Here is a 27,979-nt window from a genome sequence, read left to right on the forward strand (position 1 = left end):
ACTTATGTATTAACTTAATGTTAATGTATGCTTCCTAACCTTTATATGCACATACATGTGTGTGTACTTTTTAATGCAGCATAAAGAATTAATGAAGTATATAAAAGTAACAAAGTCTGATGCAGAGCTTCTTTAGGATATATATCTATATATATTTTTAGAGAAAATTAATACTGCTATAGTTAAGTAAATTACAATAAAATAAAAAATAAGGGCTGCATTAAAAACAGCAAGTCCAAACCTCTGAATAAGTACATTAGTTTGTTATAACCAAAAACAAGCCAAAAAAAATAAATTAAAACATAAAAAAACACTGCACTAATTGAGAGAATCCCAGGGTATAAACAATAATGTTAGATATAAAATGTACCCTAGGTTTTGGAGGTGATTACAGAAGTAGGACCCACGTTATGGTGAGGGCACACCACCTATCACATAAAAAAAATGAAAGGAATAGCAATAGAAATTACAATTATAATAATAGATACAGAAATTAGGAGAGCAAGATGTGGGTGCTCAAGCCCACAACATCCTTCATCTATATCACTCTTCATTGTCAGCAGAGAGTTGTGGGAAGGTGACTGCTCTCCAAAATAAAGAAGAAAAAATTAATTGAAAATAAAAAAATAAGAAAAATAAGTATTTAAATTTAGAATTAAAATAATTAATAAGGATCTCAATGTAAATATTTTTGATAAAATACTTTGAATTTCCAATTGATGTCTTACCCTTTTTTAATAGTATTGTGTCATACATACCCTTCTGTTATAAGCATGGTAACTTTGCAGTTATTCAGATATTGTAAAATTTGTAATGAATTACAATATTTTGTTAGTAATGTTGAAATACTCATACAAAAATTAATAGTTAAAGGATTTAATAAAGAAACTCTGAATAAAATTATTAAACTATTCTGGAACAAATATTACAATGTACTGAATAGATATAAAGAAATTTCACTGAAAATTTATAACTATTTTTAATTATGAATAAGGTCATTTAACAACTTGGCACTACTTTATGTGAATGTACACCTGACTGCATATAAAAGCTTGTTTAATGCATTATAGTTACAGTAGTCATAATGTTTGGAAGTTGGGAGTTATCCTAGTTTATTTAGAGAGCTGGATGGGACCCTTCATACTAGTATAATTTGTTTACTGGGTTAACAGTTAATGTCTTTCTACCATAATGGGGGCTGGACTACTAATTTCAAGAGGTAAATCCATTTGATATACTTATCCTTTTCAATTAATTTTTTTCTTCTTTACTTTGGAGAGCAGTCACCTTTCCACAACTGTGTGGAGACAGTGAGGGGTGATATAGATGTGGGACATTGTGGGCTTGAGCACCCACATCTTGTTCTCTTAATTTCTATATCTATTACTGTAATTGTAATTTCTATTAATATTCCTTTATTTTATTTTTTTTATGTGAGATTGGTGAATGGATGTTTATATCCAACATTATAGCTGGGATCGTTTCAATTAATTATTTTTTATTTATTTTTGTTTTGGCTTGTTCTTGGTTATAACAAACTAATATATATATATATATTACTGTATTAGCTTGTGTTCTGTGCTGGGAACTATTGCCTTTTAAATCCATCAATATTTTTTTAATGATTTGGTGAACTTTGCACATACTCATAGATTCAGTAGTAGTTGTACTTTTGTTGTTTTTTCCCCCAAATTCCATAAATGGCATTTTCATGTGACCACAGTGACAGATTTAAAGTTGTGTGGACCCAGGAGCTAATAATATTTGTGGCTTCTATATCCCATGTAAATTTACATAGAATAAAATAATCAGTGAGTCTCCATTTAGACCATGGGTCTTGGGGCTGACCCTTCTCTTGCCTCAACCTAAATACACCACTGTGTGGCCCACATTAAAGTCCCATGGTACAACACTATTAGTTTATAAATTGACTACACACAAAAAATCTTTTCCTTAATTTCCTCACAAGTGCTGTGAGTATTTTAATTCACTCTTACAGATAAGTTTATTATATTTTAAAATTATAGGCACAGTAGTAACATTATCCTTTTTTGTAAGTCAAACCAAACTCAGCTTATAAATACTGATGGATATTGTTGCATATGGTAATAGAAAGTGCACAGATTTGATCAATTGGTCCAACCCAGTTGTATTTGAAAAGTAGTAGTAACTATAATTCTGGTTTACTATGTGTATCTACATAGAATGCAACAAGCTGTTTAACAAAATGTACAGATCTCTTCTATGCAAAAAAAAAAAAAAAAAAAAAGAGGTGAGATATTTGTACACAAGATATGTATGTGAAGCTATAACATTATTGTGTCTCTGACAAGTCACTGTGCAAGATGATGTGCACATGAATAATAAAAGTACTTTATCATACAGTTTACATATTAAATTCTAGAGCTTCTGAAATGCATATCTATTTTATTCAATATCATTATATATTGTATCTGGCATTTATCTCCTGTCATACACTGTTGCTAAATCAGTAGTGAAGGATAAAATTAATAGTTATGTAGTCTAGCATCAGATATACAATATCATATTGAACAGCACTTTATACAACATCAGGGCCTGTACACTTTGAACCTACCATGCAAATAAGGTTAAGTCATTATTTAACAACATTCTATGATTGTCCCCAGTTATAACTGGTGAATCACTGCATCAGTTATCACTAAACCCAGCATGAATATTTAGGGCTCAAAGGAAGTGACATAAAGAGAATGGAATTCCGATATAATCCCCCTATATTACCCCCAGGCAGTACCCATGACTTGACCAGGTATGTATTCTAGTAGTTGGCCATTTTCAAAAAAAATATATTTGTTGGCTATAGAAAATTATTTTGCCAAATACTTTTGTCAAACATTTTATTTAAAGATAATTTGGAAATTTCATAATTTTCATTATTTTAAATGCTTTATTTCATACACAAACCTACCACCTAACAAAAAAAAAAAAAGAAGTGTGTTAGCACTTTCTACATAGAGATGGCATGGATGCTTATATATTAAAGCAATACAGAAGTCAGATATGAAGAGCTACCTAGCATAGTCATTCTTATGTCTGGTATATATACCTCTTTCAGCTATCCAGAGCATCCCAAAGTCAACTGGCAAACAGCCAAAACTGAGATTTCTTAGTTTCATTCATCCTCATCACCTTTCTTCAACAGAACTAGGGCCTACCTAGTTCTAGCAATAACTATAATTTTATCATCATTGGATAGAGCAAACCAGCCTCCATGACTTTTTACAACCTATTTTATTGTTATTCTATGTATAATTTAAAAAAAATCCAAATTCCAGTTTAAACAATGCTATTACCCCTTAAAATCATCTTTTAACAAAGATCTGGTGTTCCTTTAAAAAGCATAAGCACAGGGTTAAAATAGAAATATCTACCAAAAACAGATGAACATTAACAGTAGAAAAGAGTGTAAGATGTGGAGAAAATAATGAAAAAAGTGTTCAAAACTGGTAAAACACATGTCAGTAACAAACCTTTATTATTATTTGTAACATTTTGGGTAGAAGCCCATCATCAGGCAGTTTAAACCCTGCAACATAGAAAAATAGCTTTTTTTTCATATATGAACATTAAACTACAGTAAGGTGTAGAATACTAATGTGCTTTGTACACTATACACTTGGTGTTTTTAGGGAGCCAACTCAACACATGTAAAGGTCATTAGAAGCTAGATATGAAGAGCTGCCTGGCATAGTTTCTATCTCCTGTGTATATGGTGCTATTTAGCTATACAAAGCATCCCAAAGCCAAAAACCAGAAAATAGCCAAAATCTGAGATTTCTTATTTTTGTTATCTTTATGTTTTTTCAGCAGGCCTATTGCCTACCTAGTTATATCAGTAACTATAATTTTATAGAGCAAAACTGCCTTCACAATATTTAATTACCTATTTTATTATTATATGCAAAATTTATGAAGCTTTAGAATCCACCGTATAACCTTGTAACTCATGTATCCCATCTTACGAAAATATTAAACAAATATTAGAAAAAAAAGCTAAATAAAAAACTGTGTCATGCTGGATACTGAACTTGAAAAAAGGAACTAAACAAGATGGAGACAGAAGTGAGCATATCACTTTACTGATTAATGGCTACATAGAAGAAGACAAATTAATCTCAACTTTACATGGAGAATGAAGTCCCTACATTACTGGTTTTCTTATTGTTAAAACAAACACAACTAGAATTTCCAGTCATAAAATATTAGTTTATTGCAAAATGGTTATAAAAGTAGTATTCTAAACTCAACTAAAGGAAAAGTATAGTGAATTAAGTTGAAAGTCCATATAAACACCAAACTTTTGATAGATGATGTGGAGGAGCCAGTAATTTGGGATTTTATTTTTCATGTAAAGTCAAGGCAGTTTAGTGTGCTATGTAATCATTAGACAGATAAAGTGATATGTCTACTTCCATTTGTGTTTTGTTTGGTTCTTTTGTTCAAATTCAGTAGCCAGTCCTACATATCTTTTTATTTAGAGATATTTTTTTTTCTAATATTTGTACTCACTGTATCAGAAAGAGAAACCCTGTATTTTCTCAGATTATTACAAAACTTGCAACTTAAACATTTGGCAGTGAAAAAAAAATTAAAATTAGTGGAAAATAAAACTTTCAAAATTAATGATATAATTTCAAATTATCATTATTTGTAGAATTTCTTATCCAAAAATTAGGATATCTTACATTATACCTTCAAAAAACACCTCCTAATGATGATAGAACAGAATTTATATTTGTTGAGTTATTCAAAACAACTGCAAAAGAAATTAGAAACTGTCTTCTTCCTACAAAATATGTAATACGCAAAATGTGAAACAAAAGTTGTAACTACATAATTTAAGATGTGAATACATTATAAAAAAAGCTATTCATTTTATCACTATCTACTGACTAATGACCTGCATTTGAGTTTGTAGCCACTTATATTCCATTTTTGAATTTATTTCATAGTAATATATTAACCTAGTTATCTAGGTTTTTATTATGGAGTTGAAATAGATATATAACTAGAACTTCATTAAAGTTCTACTTGTTATTTGCATTGAGTTTAGTATTTTGTTCTAATTTATTTTTAGTACTGTTTCGTAAGGAGAAACAAGTTTTAATGTGGGGCATTGTGGGCTCAAACACCAGTCTGTTATATATTACAAAGTTGCAATACTTTTTATACTGCATTTTACCCAGTTTCATTTGTCTAACTTTTGTATTTGTGACAATTGTTTGTTTATTCCTTGTTTGCTGTAATGTAAAGTCATCAAACTTATGGCAATACTGGTGTGTTATGCTACTTTCCCCCTATATGTTCAAACTGTAATAACTGTTGGATATATATATATATACATGTACACACACACAGACATGCACAATACTTGTGTGTACCATTTAGTTGTATACTGTTAAATAAGTACACAAAAAGTTAAACAACAGTAATTGTTTTTTATTTTGTTTTTTAATAAGAGTAACTCTTTAATACAGAAGTTTTACTTCTTGTGTTTCAGATTCAGAATTGTTAACTATTCAGCTAGCTTCTGCTTCAAGGACCAAACTATCAGCACAATATGCTTAGTGGAATAGCAACTTATTTTTTCAAAGGAAAGGAAACTCCAGGATCTAATAGAGATGAAAATACAATTTATGTGATGAAGGAAGCAGAAGATGAATGGCTTCTTGTTGATATTAGTGGTAATTTTTATATACAAAATTATTTAAATGTGCAACTTGCTAAAGTTAATTACAATATAATAATGATACACTTGTAATTAATTTTAAAAAAATCATGAAATTGTCAAGAGAAATCTAATGACTATTTAATATGAAAATCTGTGATATTTTAAATCAAAAAACTGTATAAATTACTTATCTGTGGGAAATATCAAAATATTGATAACATTGTACACAAGCATTTAGTTTCTCATTTATTTGCTGATATGGTTTTCAGATATTTGATATAATTTTGTCTTTTTTTTGTCGAAGTGAGCTCTGAAATTTTAGGCAAATAAAATGTTCATAAATCGTTTGCAGAATTTTGATGCAGTGATCAATAATATTTTTAGAATAATTAGTTTTATGGAAGTAAGATTCAGATATCTATATAAAATAACCAGGTAACCTAACTTAAAATTTTCATATCTTATAATTTCATAAATTAATTGAAAGAAAGCTGGTTAAAACTTTATAATTGACAGGATTTACAGATTTGGGAAGTATGGTTTTAAAAATTCATTGAAAAAATGTTACTTCATATTTAATATTTCATACATATATTTTAATTTATTTAATAATGAACTAACATTTTGTCAGGTTAATCTTAGTCTTGCTTTTCCTGCCAGCTTACTGAAATGGTTGAGTCTGAAACAAATATTCATCTTGATTTGTCTCTTTACATTAGCTTATTTTTTATTCAGCTTTTAGTTTTAGTTTCAGTTTATTTTTTTCTTTAACTGCTCTCTTTTAAGTGTTTTCATGACATTATTTTTATCAAATTTTTTATGCTGACTAAAATATTGGTGGAGGAAAGATTTTTCATAAAATAATTTGTAGTTTTGTATTAAATTCTAATTACCATAGTGGTTATTCCTAGAAACAGTTTGAAACATTAATAAAATAATAAGTTATTTTAATAATAATAATTGTTAAGCTAAAAGTAGTAGCACAATTAATGACTGGAAAGCTATTATTATTTTTTACTTATTATAGTTTTATGTATCCCTAGCTTTAGTTTTGGCAATTCAAAATATTTCAACAGTTAATTTGTATTTGAAGGTAGTTTGCAGCTTGAAAAAACAATTTGATATTAGAGATATTCCTTTAAATAGTACTGATGGTGACATATTGAGTGTGTAAGTACAAGTTATGGAGTTCATCAGTATGTATTACTCATCATTATTATTATTACAGAAAGCTTTGAATACAAGAGACTTAAGTTTAAGCAGTAATGCAGTTTCTTGAGATACTATTTACCTGGAGCTTTTGTAAAGATGAACAAAGATTTATAATGTGAAGTTCACAACACAGAGATAGCAGTTTTATTATGCTTTTTTAAGACATTTTTTTGGTTCTTGTAAATGTTTTAGTGTCAAATTATATTCATTTGAAAGCTATCAAAATGTTCTTACATGACAAGAAATTGTGTAAGCACAGTTTTGCATGTTTGGTAAATGAGAGCAAAAAATATTACAGTGACTTAAGGGTTTAGGAAATGTGTAATAATAATAATAAATTTCACTGATTTGGAAAAATGACATATTTTTACAATCAAGTTCAGCATCACAAGAAAGGGCAATAATTTAAATTTCTTTACCACTTTGAGAAAGTTGGCAGGTATGCATTACATCTCAATTATAAAAGTAGAATTATATAGTAAAAAAGTAGTATTAAAGAATTCAGTTTGCAAATGCATTTTATGCTATTCATCTTTCTTATCCTGACAGTTTAGTTCTTAAAAGAGATCTAGTTTTCAGTTATTATTGCTACCATTATTTAGTATATTAAATCTAAATGACTCTTCATGTTTTCTTTTGTTCAGATTACTGAATGAATTCTTTGCAGATAATAAAACATAACTTGCTCCTTTTTGTTCGTAGCTTCTGTTATATTGATATATAATGGATACTGTACATCCTTTCCTTTTATGATGAAAATAATATACAACTGGAAATTATATGTGCATCATTATAGTTTTATAGCATCTTGTATAAACATTTTGTATATGAACATCAGAGTTAGATTTTAAAAATATATTCTTTATTGGGCTACCATGTTGTATTTTAGTCTTGTCAAAAATGTAGTTGAATGCTTCACAAAACTGTGGTACAAATAACTTAATTAACAATTAAAATGTCACTGTGTAAATAGCAATCCTTCTTGAACTGAATTTTTATTTTAGTAGAATGTAATTTCTACATTTTAAAATTCTTAACCAATGCCTTATTTAAAATATTTTTCAACTTCCAGTAGTAGTAACTGAAAAAACATAATTAAAATAAACCGTACTGTATCTATCAATGAATATAATTAAAAATTTTCCAGGTAAATTTTCAAATTTAAAACTGTTTCTGGATAGCAACATAATTTCTTACACACACACACATATATATATATAACAGCAGAATAATTGAAGAAATTGTCTCATATCTTCTTTGCACAGTAACGAAATATTTTCAACAACAAACTACATAAACACTGTAAAACTAACAGATTGTTCAAGCAAGTCAAAACCTAGTGTTTATATTAGTTTTTATAGATATGGGTATTCAATAAGGTTACGAAAATGAGACTTGACCATTGCCTTTATTGTACTGGTACTTAGAACCTGAAGATAATTTATCCAAGCACCAATTGGATGTTAAACATCACTCCAGCTCAAAAAACAGAGGCACAGCATACAAACAACAAAGTTACAAGGCTGGTGCTACTGGTCCACTTTCTGTCGAACTGCCAGAGAAAACAGAATCACTAACAACACCAGCCAGTCCAGTTAGCCCTACCCAGATGGAGGGAAGTTGGTATATTACACCACCTCCTTGCTTTACTGCTGGGGGGCCTGTTCATGTTGAGATATCTCCTTTGGAAAACCTTCTGATTGAACACCCCAGTATGAGTGTTTATGGATCAGCATGTCCACAGGTTTTGTCCACTCAAAACAGAGAAGTAAGCACTATCCAAATACTAGATGCAAGAAATGCTGAAAATTTAGTATTGAGCATTGAGAAAGTTGAGCCAATACAAACAGCAGTAACCACAACTGCTACAAATATTAACTTGAAAACTAATAGTCGCAGGGATAGGACTCTTGCAAACACAAGAACACGACAAGAAACTTCTGCTCTAATTTCAAGAAGAGGTAATTATCCAATTGCAGTCACAGTAAATTTTGTAATTATATATCACCTAAAGCTATTAGTGTAATTAAAAATTTGCTTGAACCAGCTTTTTTCTCTAAAGAAATTTTTAGGTACAATGTAATCAAAAAGGTATATGAAATTGAAATTAATTATATATATATAGACAGTGTATCCTCACCAAAATGTGGGTCCAACTTCTGCAGTCATCTCTAAAACCTAAGATACATTTTATGATCCCATGTTGTAGCTTAGTACCCTAGGACCCCTTTTAAAAAAAATGTGCAGCATATTTAAAAAAAAACGTTTTTTTATATAAAAATTTCATGTTAATGTGTTTTGGTTTATGGCTTGAATATTTTATGGTTTTATATGTGTATATATATATCATATATAAAAAAAAATATCTGACAGATAAGAATAATACCCACTTTCATTAGAGGTTAAGCAGAATATGTCTTGTAGACTTACATGTACACTGAATTTTGATTTAAATTAATTTGGGAAAGAGAATGGACACAAGTTCCATAGTAAAACAAAAATAGTTTATTTAATTAGCACATAACGTAGAAAACACAACAAAATCAGCCAGTGGATGTGTGCTGGAAACGAAAGATAATTATTTTTCTTCTGTCTTAAGTAACGGTAAAATTATTTTAAATTTTTAGATATACTTGAGCACATTGAAAATGTGCAACCAGCTCAACAAGCCTGGAAGCGACGTGAGCAGAAGCAATTGCGTAAGTCTTATCTTGATCGCCAGAATCGTACTCACCATGTACAAACAAATGTTAGAAAAACTCGCAGAAAGGAACGCCTTATGCAACCCCCTGGAGCAAATAATAGATGGAAATGTTGATGTATCATGTTGACTAATAAACCAAATGTTTGTTTTGTTTTGTTTTGCCTTACAATTACATAGTCTTATAAACATATTTGCATAGAATCCAGGGAAAAGGGAAGAACAGCATAATATGTTCAAGCTCATTTTAATTCTTCCATGTAATAGTCTCAGGTTTTACAGATACCCGTCCGATGAAATCACATTAATATATGTTAAACAGTGAAGGCTATACTTGATGAGATATAAAGTGATATAGTTTTAAGTTGTTAATTCAAGTTATTTATGCTTACTGTCTTGCAGATATCCAGTAAATAAATTGTAAGATGTGCTGATAAATTTTATGTATTTTAACTTGTACATTTAGTTCAAATTCTATATAATTATTTGTAACTGTGTGATAAAAGGTGATGTTTGATTTTTGTGAATGAAATTTAAGTCTGAAAGAGATAATGTCAAGAGTTTCTTATTATAAATAGTTTCTTGGTATTTGAAAAATTTAAATTGCACATGTTATTTGTGTGTTATATTGTAGGCTTGTAAAGAAAAAAAGACTGAAACATAAATTTTATATGCAGTCTATCAATGTGAAAATCATGATTTGTTACATAGGCTTCTATTTCTTATTCAGTTTTAGACACAAACATTTTGTTCATTTTAAGTTAGGATTTTATGAAAGAAGTCTGAAATTTTCACACAATAAATTTCTTTACGTTTTTTTTTCAATAAACAATTTAAAACTATATATAGAGGTATATATATATATTCCACCTCACACTGCCAAAACTTGCAATATATATATGTAATTGTAAAATAGGATGTATAAACCTATCTTTATAACCCACACTATGACATCATATGTATAACATGGATGTATAAGTATATCATTATGGCTGTCCTTCAGTAAGATATTTAAGAAAAATGTTATCTAGACCTTTAAAATAGTTTAATTCTTACAGTCACATAATAAATATACAATAATATTTCCATATTAAGATTAACTTAGGAATATTACAAATAAATTAGTTGAATTGTATAGAAATTGTTTCACCATTACGTAATATAGTCTTAGTTGAGACAGGTATTATTGTGAATATCTCTTAAAAGTTTAATTCTGATGATAACTAAGAAAAACCTGTTTATTTCATGTATCACATATGTATATAAATAAAATTTCTGCATTTACCTTTTTTATGATAATAGGTACAAGTCAAAATAACTTTAAGGAAAAATATTTTGCATTTTTCAATATCAAGACTTCTTGTGTATTTAATTATGTGTTAGTATTTGTCCTCATCTTACTGCAAAATTTACATATTGAAACACTGAATTTTTAAGAGTAAAAATATACCTTTTTAAGTTTTTGTTTAAAAACTTTTTCAGAAATTTCATTTTTATACAAAAGTTGCAAAAATATGCAAAAGTTAGTATTTGTCCTCATCTTACTGCAAAATTTACATATTGAAACAGAGTGAATTTTTAAGAGTAAAAATATACCCTTTTAAGTTTTTGTTTAAAAACTTGTTTCAGAAATTTCATTTTTATACAAAAGTTGCAGATTAGTGTAAAGCAATAATCCATGCACTGTAATGAAGATTGTGATACAATTCCCCCCACAAAGAAAATTAAATTATGATAGTTTTACTATAATCTTACATTGTAACTTACATAGTGAATTTCATTACCCATTCTAAACTTATTGTTCCTAATAGCTTTTATATAATGTTTTTACATGGATGTTCTAATAGCCTGTTCAAATAACTTTGGAACCTAAAAAAGTTTTATAGTCATTAAGATATATATTTGTTTGATGTATCTTATGAAATTTACTTCCCAAATTATGAATTCATAATATACTTTCTTTGTGGATCTTTTAATTTTTAAATTAATATACAGTTAGAAACATTTAATATTTCATAAAACTTTAAAATTAAATAAAATAGAGAACATTTTATATAATTAATGTTTCTGATTGCTTAACACAATACTTTTTTTTGTGTAACCAGTGCACTATAATACTTTTCTATAAAAGTCAAGTTTTTTTATTTCATCAGATTCTTTGTAGCCTTTGTTCCCTAAAAAAAAAGTGTTTTGGTAAATACAAAATTTAAAAGTGAATAAGTTATTACTTTTAGTAACAAAAACTATTTGAATAAATCTTTGAGAAAGAAAAAAAAGCACCTTTGTTCATGATTAGGATTTCCTCATCCTTGAAGTGACTTTCTGTGAAAATAAACAAACATGTTTAAGTTTTATAAAAGTATTTAGAATGGTTATCTTGAATATTATAATAATAAAAAGAAAATTTATTGTGAATGAATACTGATAATATAAATTTAGTTTTTAGTAGAACTGGTTCATTTGTGGAACTTGATGATCATTTAATTGTGGGGCTCATTAACTGAATGCATTAAACAAACTAATTATTCTCATATGAGGTCATGATAGTTGGAATAACCAAAATTACTAAGAACTAGAAACACTAAGTTTGATTAGATAATTATGCTTATGAGTCTTAAAACTAACCGATTAATAAATAAACGTATTGAAATTAATAATGAGAAATCATAATGATAATACTAAGTTTACTTTGGTATTTGGTATAATTAAAAAGAGTAATAATCATAAACTCTAATCTTCCTGACATTAACTGATTTAATCATGATTTCAATTAATAAATTATTTTACATGACATTAATCAATGCTCATAGGTAATCAATTAAATGAATTAATCACCCAGCTGTAGTGTTATACAGAATAATATTATTTGGTACATAAAAATGTAAAAGAAGAAATATTAAACACTGGATTTACATTCCACCAATACTTTCTTAGAAAAAAGTTGCACTAATAAACTTGGGGTAAGCAGGTAGAAAATACAACCATATAGCCATAGGACTCTTAAAAACATCCAAGAGATTTGCAAATTGCACAATATTAGAACAGTCTTCAGAAATCACAACACAATAATGATATCAGTTAGAACATGTGCACCAAACTACAGTACTAAGTGCAATATATTTCATTTGATTATGGAGTTCATTACATTAGAGAAACAAACATATTGGCAAAAGCCAGCATTTAGAAGCATAATAGATATACTGTTGATATAATACTGAAAATTATGCAACAGGTCATCATTTCAGTGAATAACACGTAATATAAAATGAAATGACACTGAAATAATGGAATATAAACAAAATACAACAAAACGAAACACAAAAGAACTAACTAATGATACACCCAGTAATCTTGGTATAGATTAAACCAGCAAAACCTAGATATTGCCTCTTGAAAACATTCAAACAAGTTAGCAAATGAAACTCTAAATGGGGCAAGAACCAAAATAAATTATTACACACCTGGCTTTTTAACAATAAGATACAGGTTTAAATCCTGGCTTCTGCCACTACATACAACTTTCTAAGACCTTTCCTGAATACAGCAAAAGAGATTAATATTAACATTTAGGTGACAGTATGTAGGCTACTTATCAGTGTATCAAACTATTTTATTTTTGTATTTTTAACAGTCATTACATCAGATTTAGTGGATCAGCTAGAAGGATGTAACTCAAAGTGTATAATTGTAGCAGTCCAGTTATTTTGTAGAATACTATTTTTATTTATTGCATGAACATAACTAGAAAATAAATTTGGTTCTAATACAACATATATGTAGTTCTAGATGCAACATATTTTTCCTTAAATAGTTGGAGAAAATATGTAAATGTCTTTAAAACAGTCAGTAAGTGATAACTAACTACCACTTATAAACTTACCTGTTTTTATATTCATGTTTCTTACTTAATGCTTTCAAATGTGACTATTTTATAAGTCTATTAGCTTTAAAATCTACATAGTCCCAAGAACATTTACTTCCAAATATATTACAAAAGTTTAGTTCACACAGTGTATAGGATAATTCATTTAAATATACCTTATGTAATTGTTTACTCTTTGCATCCAGTTTTTCAAGTAATTTGCTGATAAACAATTACAATTATGGTCAAACACTCAGAATACTAAAATGAACTAAGACTACTATTTAACAGAATAATGAGGTCATAAGTTATTGATTCAGGGTGTGTAATAGTATGTAACAAATTACATACATATAATATTCATTCAGGCAGCAAAGCTTTTAAAACATTAGAAAATTAGTACCAATGTTCTATAAAACAAAGATACCACTGGTTATAGCATATCTATATCTTATTTGTAATAACTTGAGACACAGTTAGAAATACAGCATGCAACTAGGGCATGCCATTGCAACATACATGTAAATAGGACAAACAGCATTCCTCACTTTACAAAATGTATTAAGATAGTTTCATACATACATACACACACACACACACACAAATACACTAACAAACATAAATTAACTGAAGAAAAAATTATATAAATTTACTACAATATTTGTATTTCATAGTGGTGGTGGGTAAAATTGTTGAATATCTGTGTAGTTAGATAGTTCATAGGATTTTCTTAGTTGTTTTAGATCTAAGAATATATAACTTTTTCTCTTATGTGTAAAACACTAGCATGCATTAAAAATATATAAATATAAAAAATGCATATGTTTTAAATACTTTAATTTTTCAATGCTCATGTATTTAAAAAGGAGTAATTAGATTATCTTGTTAGCAAATTTGTCAAATAATGTGAATATGAAATTGTGTGAAATGGTTATTGTATTTTAAATTAAGTTCTTTTGTTTGCATATGTTTCAAGAAAAATAGTGCACATACCCTTTCAAAATAGTTTCTGTATAAGTTGGCTTTAGTTAGAGTTTATATAAATGTAAATTTGTTTTATTAAAGTTAAGTATAAAGGTAATATTGGTATTTTATTTAAAAACTTCATAAAGTTCAAAATAATAACATCAACATAAAGTTGATTTTATTCAGTGTTTTATTAGAAAATAGTTTGTTTTTCTTCAAAATATAATGCAAAAAGCTATAAATAAATATTTGTCTTTGTTGAAACTGTTTCCAGTGTTGCTAACACACCCATACACTCTATTTCCATATCATCGTTATAAAACTTTTAAGAAATTAATTACATACTTTTAATATTTATTATTTTAATTAACTTACACAATCAAGTTTTTTTCCTTGAAGGTAAATAAAAAAAATAACTCATTTAAGCTCTCTGTTTATTACGCAAATTTATTAGTTTAGTTTCCGTTTTCTGCAGTATAGCTAGGTGATTATGTTAAAACATGTTTGCTTTCCAAATTGTTCAAAATTTTCCTAGGTTTAGTAACCACATTTTGTCAGTCTGTGTAAGTAATTCATACATAATTTCATTTATCATATAAATGAATTGCTTATTACTAGTACTGTTAATTTTATGTAAGTTGTAAAATGGGGTTTTTACTTGAATATTATTTCACTTGATTATTTCTGTTACATGCATTTTGGGGGCATTTGCACTGTATTAGTTGGTTGAAAACCTATTAAGTTGGTAAATTAGGTTGTTAGGCTTAAAGTTCTGCTGCTATATCTGTTACATCTCCATTATGTCTAGATTAGTCATGAATTACAATATTTACTTGCTTGATTAAATGGTTATAGGTAAACAGAAAATTAATACATGGAATTTATAGCCCATGGTAAGTATCAATAGAGGGTTATGTTTGATAATAGTGGTTTAGATAGAGCTTCCAAAAATCTTCAGAATGGCAAAATGGAAAGTCTTTATAGTGTAGTTGTGTTAGGTGAAAAGCTGGAGTTTTGTTAAAAGCGTCTTTTGAAGTTGAGAGTGAAAGAAAAAGAGAATAACATGCTAAATATTAAATGTGTTATATAATTCTGAGGTGAAGCTTTTATGGCTCATTAAGCAAGTTGTTTATTTCATGCTGTTAGTTAAAGGCAATCATATTTCACTAATTACATTTAATTGTAAAGTTTATATGTGATAAACCCTAGAGATAAACTAGGATTGTTATTAGCTTCTCATATACTAATATGGCATTCAGATTCACTGATGTTTAGCCATCTAAGTATCAAAATCCCCAATAAATAGTAGATTCAGGAAATTCCTTGCATAAGATGAATGGCACATAGAATGTGTAACACAAAATTGTAGGGATATGTTTGAAATAAAGAACAATAATAATCTTTATTCAAAAATGAAACACACAAGTCTTACTATAGTGTAGAACATAACTAGCTGGCTTTAATTTGTTTGTGGACAAACTGGCTGTGCAGCAGAAATGAATTAACTCCTATATGAAGGACATTAATAGAATATCTCACACTGACAAAATATAATACAATTCTGTTTGGACCATATTTTAAAAACAGACAAATGTGTTCGTGCGGTAGCCCAAATAAAATGATCACCATGTATACAATTTACCTTAGCCCAAACTAAGATTCATGCAAGCTTATAACTATCTATATCCTATTCACAACACTGTTAGACCTAATCACTTAAAGAACACCTGCACTACAATTTTTTAAATTCATTTGATATTATACTGCATACTAAAGACTTTACTAAAGATACATTCCTTCTAAGTTATAAGCAGACAAGAACAGTTTTCACACTGCTATAGTTCCCCCCCCTCCTTATGTAGGTATCTTTTACTCTTGTTGGTAAGTTCTTTTAAATTATCCAGTGAAAATAATTCAAAGTACAGTTCACATAAACTGTAAATAGTTTATTTCCTCCTTTAATGTTTTTACAAGCTTGAACACACATTTGGTTTAAATTATTGTTGGCCTACATAACAAATAATGTTAATTTACATGAATCAACTTATCTGTACAAATCAATTCAATAACTATGATAGCAATCACACTTCATGAAAACACACTAACTGATTCAACTCTCTTTTAACAACTCTACACATGGTCTTCTGTTTATAGTCTAAGCCTTATAGCTAAGTAACTCAATACGTGCAACAGCAAAACATATCCAAGTACTTCATAAAAACACACTGATTCAACTCTCTGTCTTCTTTAATTAATAGCTTTATATGCTGTCTTCAATTTATAATGTAAACCTTGTTCTAGATAATTTGCCAGGTCACTGGATGTCAGTACTTCTTACCAGTACAATGCACAGCTCATTCCAGCACCTGCTTAACTTTGGAATCTATCCTTTCTTGTGACAGCCACATTATGTCACCTTAAAGGAAACCAGTCTTGTCAGCATTAACATCACAGCAACTTTTAATTTTATATCTAGCTGATTTATGTCTTTCTTGGGTAAAGTCATGAGTGTCATTGATGGTGTGCCTCAAGTTCTCTACATGTTTTGTGTAAGATTCTTCTGAGTGACTACTCTCTGAAAAAAAGTACAAGGGCATTCTCAGTGATTTATACTTGATGGTCTGGTAAAACACCCCCACCTTTAAGGTGAGTATACACAGTTATGGAAGTATAGGAATCAAAATCACCTATCATACAGGTCTGATAGAAAGATGTATACAAATGGTTATAGTCATTTAAGTGGAACCCATTCAGAACAAAGAGAAAATACCTGATCACGCATCACTTACCACAGAACAGAATCCAAAGGGTGATGAAAATGAGTGGCAAGGGAGAAGGTTGATAGATTTGATTAGTTGATTTGTTGTTTGATGTTTTATGGCACAAAGCAATTATGCTCTTTGTGCCAAACAACCAGTAAAAAAATTAAAAGTAAAGTAAAATTATTAAAATTCATAAAAAGGAATCAAGGTAAAACAAAACAAAGTTTAATTTTTGAATTAAAAACATAAATAGCATTAAATCCAATTTTTAAATCTAGTTTACAGCAGTAAGAGAGAAAGGAAAGTAATACAAGTTTTAAACGACTTTCTGTAGCCTAATTTTAATTATTACAACTCACCAGGATAATTAACAGGTACAGTACGTTCAAACACAAGTGTTAGTCACCTGAAGTTGGCCTCTCCACTCCTGGTTTCAAGTTATTTGATGTCACAGCCATTTTCTAATTTTGCTAGTTTACAGCAGTAAGAGAGAAAGTAAGGTGATACAAGTTTTGAAAGGCTTTCTGTAGCATAATTTTAATTATTATAATTTGCTAGGATGACTAACTGGTAAGTTCAAACATCAGTCGTGGTTTTGAGTTATTTGATGTCACATCATGGGAATGGTTCAAAAGATGTTCTGTAAATAAAATACGGTACTTCCAATCAGGAGTATTTGCATTTCTCAGATGACTAAAAGGAAGGTCACTTTTGTGAATTGTAATAAGCCATGATGGGATGGGCTGACCAGTGGATACAGCAATGTTATCCAAGGATAGGCCCAATTCATCCATCTGTGCCTGGATAAGAAGGTCAAAAGAACAGTGGCTGATTGTCTGTTTTGAAAAACATGACCCACTGAGGAAGGAAAACACATCCCCAGGTAGGATGCTGTGGTAAGGATTGAAGTTGCAAAGGATACAGTAAAAACAGTCACAAATGGTGGAAGTGTAGAGGAGGTTCATGAAACTCTGTGTACGAGGTCTGGACTAGGGAAGTGCAAAAAGCCCCAGAGCAGAGCCAAAGTCCCTGATGATGAACAGGGTCCAGGATCTTCAAGGCCAAGGTCCTGGCAGAGCCACAGACCAGAGGCCCATTGTCTAGTTTTGATTAAATAAGAGCATGATTTATCTTTAGCATAGAAAATTGATTTGGTCCTAAAGAGGTGAAAGAGAGGACACGGAGGATGTTCATTCCTCTTCTACATTTGACTTGTAACTGCTTGATGTGTGGTATAAAGGTCAGCTTATGGTCAAAGATATGCTCCAAGAACTTTGTCTCAGGGACCACAAGAAGCACAACCTCATCAACATGGACTTCACGATCAGGGTGAATACCCCGTTGGCAGCAAAAGTGTGTGCAAATGGTTTTAGAGAGATAGAAGTTAAAACCATTTAGTGTGGTCCACTTCATTAAACGACTGTGGGCAGTTTGTAGCTACCATTCAATAAACCTCATGTTCGATGACTGATATGAAATATGGAAGTTGTAAGGATTTGATTAGAAGAAATGTGAAAGAGATAAGGGAGAATAAGCCAATTGAATCAAACAATGAACTAAATTGGTCAGGATAAGCTGGAAAAGATCATAGGAGGAGGAAGATGGCCAGAGTATAAACAGGTAGGAATGAGAACACTTGGAAGAAAGCTGTGCAAGGAATATAATAACAGAGGACACAGACAGGACAGAATGATCTATCCAAATCTTGACAAGGGTAGAGTTGAGAAATAGAAGACAGATAAGTAGGAGAAAAAGAGGACTGACCTTTACAAGTCAGAGGTCTTGAGAAGGAAAGAATGATCCAGATAAAAGATAAGAGAGTGAAAAATGATACAAAGTCTGGGTATCATTCAGGGCAAACATATCCAACCTAAACTGTCCACAAGACAGGAAGAGGAGGAAATACATTTGCAAGGAGAGGTGAAACAAAGAACATGTTGACAATGGTTCAAATGGAGGTGAAGTGAGGGTGTGATGGATCACATTAACATCCCAGTCCAGGAGTGATGGATGTCTCAGGGTCCACCAAATCTGAAAGGAATGAATCAATATGGAAAGAGAAAGAGAAGCAAAGACCATGTGGAAGTGTGAAGTCAATGCCCAGGAGCAATGATATACTGCCAAAGAAGAAGGGCAAATGGAATATGCTAAATGTGAAGCTACTCTGCAAGATAAACCTCGACATTTTCCTATGAGCCTGATAAAAGTGATGTTAAAAGAGGAGAACAAATGGTGCAGGATAGAGCACCAGCAACTGAAATTGATGGAGCAGGTCAGGATGGAGAAAAAGAGGAAGGGGAGGTGTCACCTGCAGTTGGAACAACTGAGGGAACCATGGTTAAGTGCGTCAGTAAGGGCAATCAGAAGAACCATGCACAGAGTAGTATGAATGAGGAAAACTACTCAATGAAGTAAACAGATGAGATTATCCAGATAAACATAAAGAAACTGGTGAGACCAATTTTAGCTGAAGGTGTCTACTATCAAGGCTCAAGGATAGGGAACCAGGGATCAAAGTCGAGGTAAGTTATGACTGAGGTCAGTGGCAAAAGCATCAGTATGTGGTGTACCAAGATGCTGACAGAACCACACACAGAATGATGGTAGAATGCAGGGACCACACCATGGAATAAACATGATCTGGTTGGGTAATATGATCGGCTACATGATTGAAGGCACTAATTGCATGCATGTCATCAAACAAATGTGATGTGTGTTAGCCCAATAAAGAAAATCTAGAGTGAAAAAGCACAGGAATCAGAGTCTGGTACCACTTTGGTGTTTAGTACAAACCACTAAGGCAGAATTGTCAGAATAAATCATAACCAGCCAGTAGTGGGCAAGGAGGAAGATGTGCGTACATTGTCCAACCACCAATGGCAATCATCTAACAATGAAGAAGGAATGAACATAAAACTTATCTAAGGAATCCTGGACAAGTTTCTATTGATTGTAAAGGACCCACTGAAGAGAATACATATGGGCCATGCCCAAGGGTATGAGAGGGATCATGGATGACCACATTCCTAAAAGTGAGGAAACAAACAGAATTTTCTTAACACTTTGTTTCATAAAATGAAGTCAGAGAGGAAAGAGATAGATCAACTATGGTAGATTTTGAAGAAAACACCAAAATGTAGCAGGTATTGAGTAGGACTTCTCCAGTTTAATCAATCAGCCCATTCTCATAGCTTTGGCCAGGAGCTGATGTGTGACTGGATGATTCTCATTCAGAATGAGCAAGAAGAAGCCAGGTGGCCACACAAACATGGAAACACATCCCAAAGGTATGAATATGCTGTGCAAAGGAGTGAATAAAGCACATATGGTGCTTAGGCTGAAAGCTAACGCATAAAACAGGTAGAAATTCCAATTGGGTGTTGCACCACATCAATATGTCATCATCACTGATAAATGCTATATTTTGTTTTGCTGTGATTTAGGTTATCTCTTTTATCCTGTGCTTCTCTATTCTCAGCATTTACATTCATTATTTACACAGTCTCTAGGATAATACATCAGCATTTCCATGGTTCCATCCAGGATGATGTACAATAATAAAAGTTGTAATCTTGTTATTTTGCCTTCTGAATTAAGAAAATTCACTAGTAACTTCAATGCTGCATGATTTGTCCAAAGTGCAAACTTTTCCCATATAATGATGGAAATGAATTAAAGCTCAAATATGTAGCAGCTCCATTTGAGTTGTACAATACTTCATTTCTACAATATTCATTGCCTTGCTATAATATCCAGTCACATGTTATTTCCCTTATTGTACTTATGAAAAAATTACTCACCTCACTCTACAAAATCACTGGCATACATGTCTATGATGACTAGATATTCCAGAGTTATGCATGCCAATACAAGAATAGTGGTCAATTCTATCCTCTGTTTCTTGAATTCTTGTTCACAATGAGTAGTCCTACAAAACTTATTTGGCTCCTCAGGTAGTTAGTGTAAAGGCCAGGTTATGTCAGAGAAAGAATTTATAAAATAACAATAAAGCACAGGCCAAGAAATCCTCTTACTTTATATATACAGGATCCCTTATTCAAGGATTCAACATCCCTTATTCCTTCATAAGCATTATCAAAGGTCTTCCCCTTGTGCAATTCCAAGGTAGTTCATACAGGGCACACTCCATTAATTGTTATAATGTAGCAGAAACATTATATAAAACAAATGGTTAAATGACAAATTGCTAATATCCATTTCCTGAGGTAGAGGTTGTCTTCTGTTTACTTACTTTATCAGCTTCCACTTGCAAATATCCACTGTTAAGATCCAATATTGAAAACCATTATGATCCTGAAAGAGTATCTAAGGTAGAATTGATCCTTGACAATGGATAGACAATCTTCTTTATAACTTTGTTCACCTTTCAAGTCCATGTAAAACCTTGTGGATCCATCCTTCTTTTTTATAAACACAAAAGTGATGCTCAGCTATTACTACTCATTTCTAACACTCCCCATTTTTTTTAGGCTCTTATGTATTTAAAAATCACAGCCTGTTTCATAAGTGGAAGTCATCTAGCTAATTGAAGTATTGGGGCTGTATTCCCACTATCAATCTTGTGATATATTTGTTTGGTTTATGTCATGTAGGTCAGTGGAGAAAGCTTCTGTGAGCAAGGTTTCTAACTGCTGATCGTACAACTATTGCAAGTTGTCCTTATGTAAGGGTTTGGCATGAGACTTGCTATATATTTCCTTGTGAGTGAAAACTCCTGATGTTTTTGATGTCTTGCAGAGTGCCATCCAGATTTGACTCAAATCATATAGTTTGTTGTATTCATAGTCATAAGGATGACAGTTTTATTCTTCAGGCTCACAAAAGTTCTCCAAACCATTAATCCATCAGGGAATGCTGGAGTGTTTGGTCCTGTTACTACACAGTCACTAGATGTAAATTTATTTTTAATAAGTCCTGGTATGAGTACTTAACTTCTGAGTGGAACAACAACTGCTCTCCCTACTGTTGATCTCTTTTGTGGTAATTATTATGTAGTGCATAGGAATTTCCTGGTAATACACTGTTTGAAGTTTAACTTCAAATTCATTTCTCCACATGAAGTCACTTTCCTGTATCCATTTTTCTCAATGTCAGTTACTCACATCAATAGGTGTAAAGTAGTCTTCTACAATAAGGGAATCTTCTAACTAGTTTTCCTCTTCTGGAACTTTATGCTCGCTCTTCACATTATGTTTTCTAATTTTTATATCTAGAAGCAATTTCCTTTCTTTCATTAACAAATTGAGTCAAATTATTTTAGCTGCAGAACCACTTTTCACCAGTATACTTCAAAGCTTCCTATGAATAAACTTCTGGAGTCTTTCTTTCTTAATTTCTTTAAATAAGTAATTTCTTGTCTCATTTGGGGCAGATGGATTTATTCTTAGTTGGACTTTACCTAAGTCCACCCACTTCCTGTTTCCTGATGTCTGGTTGAACCTTGGTTGTTCTTTTGATCTGGCTGGACTAGAAGATTCATCCTTGAAGTATTGTCTTCTTAATGTTTTAACAACTGTTGAGTTCTTACAGCCTTGGCTGTAATCACCAGGTTTACAACACCTACAACACAACTTCCCCATTTTTGGTATAATTTTGGAGGGGTTTGTCTTCTCTAGAAGTTATATTATACAATTTTCAGTAAAATGTCCTTTCAAGTTACACAAAAAATATTTTATTATTTTGTGGCTTATTCATTTCATTTGTATTGCTAATTATCTTTTTCACACTTCTACACTGTTGTCAGTATGAGTTGATATTCCAATATTACTTGATCTAATGGCCTTATAATTTCAAAATAGTGTCTTTAGTTGTTTTCTGAAATGGATTTTAATTCCATTGTGAACTGCAGATCTTAAGGATGTACATTTACTTTGTTTCAGCCTAATTATCATATCATCTGTCATGGCATCTATAAGCTAGTCATATGCCAAAGAATCTATCACTTCATAAACAGCATTTAGGTGAGAAAAATGAGCAAGTCTTTTCAAATTTTCTGTAAGTTTGGCTAAGACTTTTCTTTCATCTGTACATTGTTCCAGAACTTTGTTATGGATATTTCTTTCTGGTGTGACACTGAACTTATGGTTGTTACAGTTCTCAGCTGGAAGTTACTTCATGTTGTCAGAGGTGGTCCTTTTAAATTAGCAGCATGGAGGATGGTTTATTGTTCACTCAAAAAATTATTTCAGTCTGAACTTGGAATAAATCCCAAGTTACCTTCTATAATCCATTAGTTTCTTGACTGGTTAATGATGAACTGGCCAGCTAAATTTTGGAACTGGATTTGAGAGCCTCATGGGTATAGTAGGAATAGGTATTTGTTTGTTTGTTTTAGAATTTCGCACAAAGCTACTCAAGGGCTATCTGTGCTAGCCGTCCCTAATTTAGCAGTGTAAGACTAGAGGGAAGGCAGCTAGTCATCACCACCCACTGCCAACTCTTGGGCTTCTCTTTTACCAACGAAAGGGGATTGACCATCACATTATAATGCCCCCACGGCTGGGAGGGTGAGCATGTTTGGCTCGACGCAGGCTCGAACCCTCAACCCTTGGATTACGAGTCTCACGCCTTACGCGCTTGGCCAGTAATAGGTAACATAACAGTAGTGGTAATAGGTATGGTTGATTTACTTTTTGTATTAATTTGTCTTTGAGATGTTTTATTTTGTTACCAATATTATTTTCAACCTTGAGAATGTCTTTCCTTACTTTTGACTTCATCACTGTCCTTTTGCACTTTGTTGCTGTCCTTCTGCATTTCTTCAAACTTTACGTTGCATATGTTTGTAAATCCTTTATAGCTTCATTCATCTCATCTTTAATAAGAATTCTTTTTGCTTTTAATTTTCTCTTAATTAATACATTTCTGTCTCAATATTATTCTTGTAACTTCACATCTAGTACCTCATGGTCTTTTTTAATTTCCTGAAATTCCTTCTTTCATTTTTTCTCCACTCTTTCTGATGTTCTTTAAATATTTTATCTCTTTTTTTCTTATTTTCTGTCTTGTTTTCCAATTTTGTATCTAATTATTCTTGATTGTTTTCTGCTCTCTTTTATTCTCCTATTTCCTTCATCTGCCCTTCTTGTCACTGTTTTATCACGTCTAACAGGCTCCCCATTTCAGTTTGTACCTTGTTGTTCGTCTTTTAGTTCCTTATCACATTCTTCTTCTTTTTTTTTTTTTTTTATGAAAGTTGATGTTCAGTGAAAATAAAATATTTTCACTAATTATAACTTCACTTTTGACACTAGTGTAGTAATTTGGTTCTTCTAGTGGTGAATGGATGTTTTTAGTTATTCAGTGAAAATAATTAAAAGTGCAATCTACATAAACTGTGAAGAATTAGGTAATTTCTACTTCTCTCATTTTACAACTTCGAACACTTGTACACTGAAGTATTTTGTTACAGGCTTACATTATATTACAACTTAGTTGTTCACTCAAGAAGCATCATAACAAACATATATTCAAATAATTCATGAAAAGACACTGACTGCTTCAACTCTATCTACAAAATAAATGTCAACTGTCTTTTTTTAACAACTCTATAGACACTATTTTGTTCTAACAGATTACTCCAGGTTTTTGAATCATTAAATGATCAATGATTCACACCTCTCTGAAGCTAATAAACAATTATATGATGAAAAGTATAGCTTATAGCACTTATTATAGACTTAAACCACTAGCCCAGACCTAGCAGGCTGGAAGCCAGTAGGGCTACTGGACAACCAAATGTATGTCTGTAAATATTCTATTTGTCCTCTAACAACCACGGAAGGGAATACATTTGGACCCAGCCTAAAGGAATAAGTGATGCCCACATCCCCAAAATGATGGAACCACACATACTGGTGGAGAAGGAGATAATTGTGTTAATAATATTTCATTTCATGGCCTGAAGTAGGTATACAGTAAGAGATTGGGCCCAATTGACACTTGAACTGAAAAACACCCATTAATGGACAAGATATTATGTTGGAGTAAGAATAGACTTTACCATTTTAAAAAGAAAACCAGCTTTTGTAGCTTTGGGTAAAACAGCTCGAGTGTGAAGTTCTGTCAACTGGTGGGAAGCCAGTTCAGTTGTCCATATAATGGTGAGTATGAAGATGACATGAAGAGGATTTGACTATCTGGCAGAAGACATATGGGGCAGTTGCAAGGCCAGATGGTAGAGTGAAAAACTGAGAAACCTATATTCATGCAGAGAATAGAGACAATATTGTGAAAACTCTGCAAACAGTTTATGAAAATAGGAATCAGTGACATCAAACTTCATCATCCACAAACTGAGTGAAACGTGCTAGAGAAAGGACAGAAATAACTCCATTATAAACCATAGATACTGGAAGAAGCAACTGAGATGAGAAAGACTGATGAGAGGTTGTCAATCACCTGTCTTCTTTGATACTTTGAACGTATGAAAATAAAAACTCAAGAGAGGAATTGATGCACTCTATGGCCTCTATGTGTGGAATATCCTGGATGACTTGTGCTTAACAACTGGATGTAAGATGATCCTTGAAGAATGGACAGACAATGGTGGAAAGAGACCCTTTCCCCAATACAGAGATAACAACACACTCCAGAGGTGTAGAGTTGAAGCACTAGGAGGCTCTGTGATAGATATATGAATTTGTGAGTTCATATCTGAAAACATCTCATAATTTTTTTTATGAAAATAAAGAAAATAGATGATAAACTCTAGACCCAACAAGACAGACCTAAAACAAAGGAAATTGTGTAAAGTGTAGGTATAACTACAGGTAGTCAACACTGAAGAGAAACCCACAGCAAACACATAAAACTCATCAGAACATTCTGCCATCAAGAAAAAGTAAATAAGATGTAATAACAGGGAGTTAATATACAGATCTGGGATAGGAAGTACATTGATGTAGGTGGGCAGAGTCATTAGATTAACTTGCTATGAGCAATAAAGTGGTGTATAAAGGCTGCATAAACAAGATAAGATTCATATCAATGTTTACATGGGCAGAGAAGAGTAGCTTTTATTGAAATAAAACTATAGTGTGAGTAGAGGTAAGCATGTTTCAGAATTTATCTTTTGTACTTAGTTATAGCACTATGTAATTTTGCTTCCGTATGCTCACATAGGTTTCACAAACTTTGTCATACTTCAGTCCTTCCTCTATTCACATTGCTTACATATTTTGATAAATGATTACATACTGTATAAATGTTTTTCTGTTTGAATTTAGTTTTAACACTCAAAACAGTGGATTTGGTATTATGGTAAATGAGTAAATTCCATTTTTATATAGATTTTTCATTAGTAAATCCCTTTTCTTTAAAAATAATATTGTGAAGTGTCAAAACACTCAAGTAGAATCATAGTCTACATGGAATTAGAGTTAACAAATTAACTAAACTAACTTTTTTATGACCATCTTCTTAGCATATAAAATAGAAAATTACATGTTTATTTACAACATGCAGCTGTCTGGATAAAATATGAATGTAACCATTTAAATTTGTTACTGTTGACACTACTGACCTGGAATAGATCTCTAAAAATCTTTTTAACTACCTCTATTTGATGGAAAAAAGAATTTAAGGTACATTTTTTAATTATTATTATGTTTATATTTCATGTTCTTCTGTTATTTAGTTCAGCTGCCTTTTAGGTTTCTCATGCATAATACCAACTCATAATCTTTTAGAGTTAATTATAACAGTACTACTCTCACAGTGAGACAAGATGACAGAAACTGGGTAAATGGCACTATGGTATTTGTTGTAGTAGCTGACATAAAAATGAGTTAGTTGATAGTGGGAAATAATCAATTCAATGGCTAAATGTAAATAAGTATGTCACTCCATAGCTGGGCAAAATGTCTGGGCACCCTCTCTGAAATCAAAATAAAGTATATGGAAAAAAGAATTTATTGCATATTGACATATACTGACAAAGGCTAACAAAAGATTCAATTAATAATCCAAAACATCTCTTTCTTTGCCTTCACTTTCAAGACACAGGATGATGCATCTCCATGTGCAATGTGACATCCTTCTTAGCATATCAGTGGTGAGTTTAGTGAAACTTTTAACAATTTTTATTTCTAAATGTCAGTTGTTTCACATAGTTCTTTTGCCACAATCATTATTAAGATGCAAGAAAGTAAACTGTTAACATGAACTTTAATTATGGGGGTTACCCAAAATTTGTGCCAACCCTGTATGTAAATACATGAAGTTCACCAGATGTTTAAGTAATAGCCAATAATCACCCTAAACTAAGTTCTAATATTTCCCTTTAGTAGCAGATTAAAGACTCCAAATATGCAGTTTCCATTTAGATGATGCTTGAAACTTTATCAGAACTTAATAAGTGTAGAGTTATAATTAAATGTTGTATTGTTAAGCATGTTTTGTGATAATTCTTAAAAGTATATCTTTTCTTTCTGGTCCCTTTTCCTAACAGGAGCCAGAAGTGTGTATTGTTTATAGAAGTCCAAGCTCACCTCTTTCGAAACACAAGTTTAATTCTTTTAAATTTATGAAAGTTCTCATACATGCTTAGTTTGATAACAGTCCTGGTATTAATGTTTTGATTCCTATAAGGGTAGAGTAAAAGTCAGTTATATGCATATCAGCTTTTTTATTTTTTTATTATTACTTCTATTTTCATGGATAATTGAGGGCATAGATGTTGTGCATTTTGTCTTACAGAAAGCTTTATGATTCATAAAGTGCCTCATAAAAGATTAATTAAGTTT

At 31.1% G+C, this 27,979-nt stretch overlaps 1 protein-coding gene and 1 long non-coding RNA gene across 14 annotated transcripts in view; one reads left to right on the top strand and one right to left on the bottom strand.

The window, feature by feature from the left end:
* Positions 1 to 27,979, bottom strand: part of LOC143232185 (uncharacterized) — a 128,512-nt gene that overhangs the window by 94,923 nt on the left and 5,610 nt on the right. For 10 of the 13 annotated variants that reach the window (XR_013017417.1, XR_013017416.1, XR_013017414.1 and 7 more), the window contains exon 3: positions 11,904 to 11,945. This is a non-coding gene — a long non-coding RNA (uncharacterized LOC143232185). Of the gene's footprint in view, positions 1 to 5,457; positions 5,652 to 6,331; positions 6,390 to 10,654; positions 11,798 to 11,903; positions 11,946 to 27,979 lie in introns of those variants that run through there. The other 3 variants (XR_013017424.1, XR_013017423.1, XR_013017418.1) reach the window with 3 other exon arrangements.
* Positions 5,593 to 11,982, top strand: LOC143232184 (uncharacterized). Its single transcript, XM_076467312.1, has 3 exons — positions 5,593 to 5,723; positions 8,350 to 8,883; positions 9,550 to 11,982. Exons 1-3 carry the CDS (start codon positions 5,600 to 5,602, stop codon positions 9,738 to 9,740), a joined length of 849 nt encoding a protein of 282 aa, XP_076323427.1. The 5' UTR covers positions 5,593 to 5,599; the 3' UTR covers positions 9,741 to 11,982.

The sequence above is a fragment of the Tachypleus tridentatus genome, chromosome 11, assembly GCF_004210375.1.
Source record: "Tachypleus tridentatus isolate NWPU-2018 chromosome 11, ASM421037v1, whole genome shotgun sequence".
Lineage (NCBI taxonomy): Eukaryota > Metazoa > Arthropoda > Merostomata > Xiphosura > Limulidae > Tachypleus > Tachypleus tridentatus.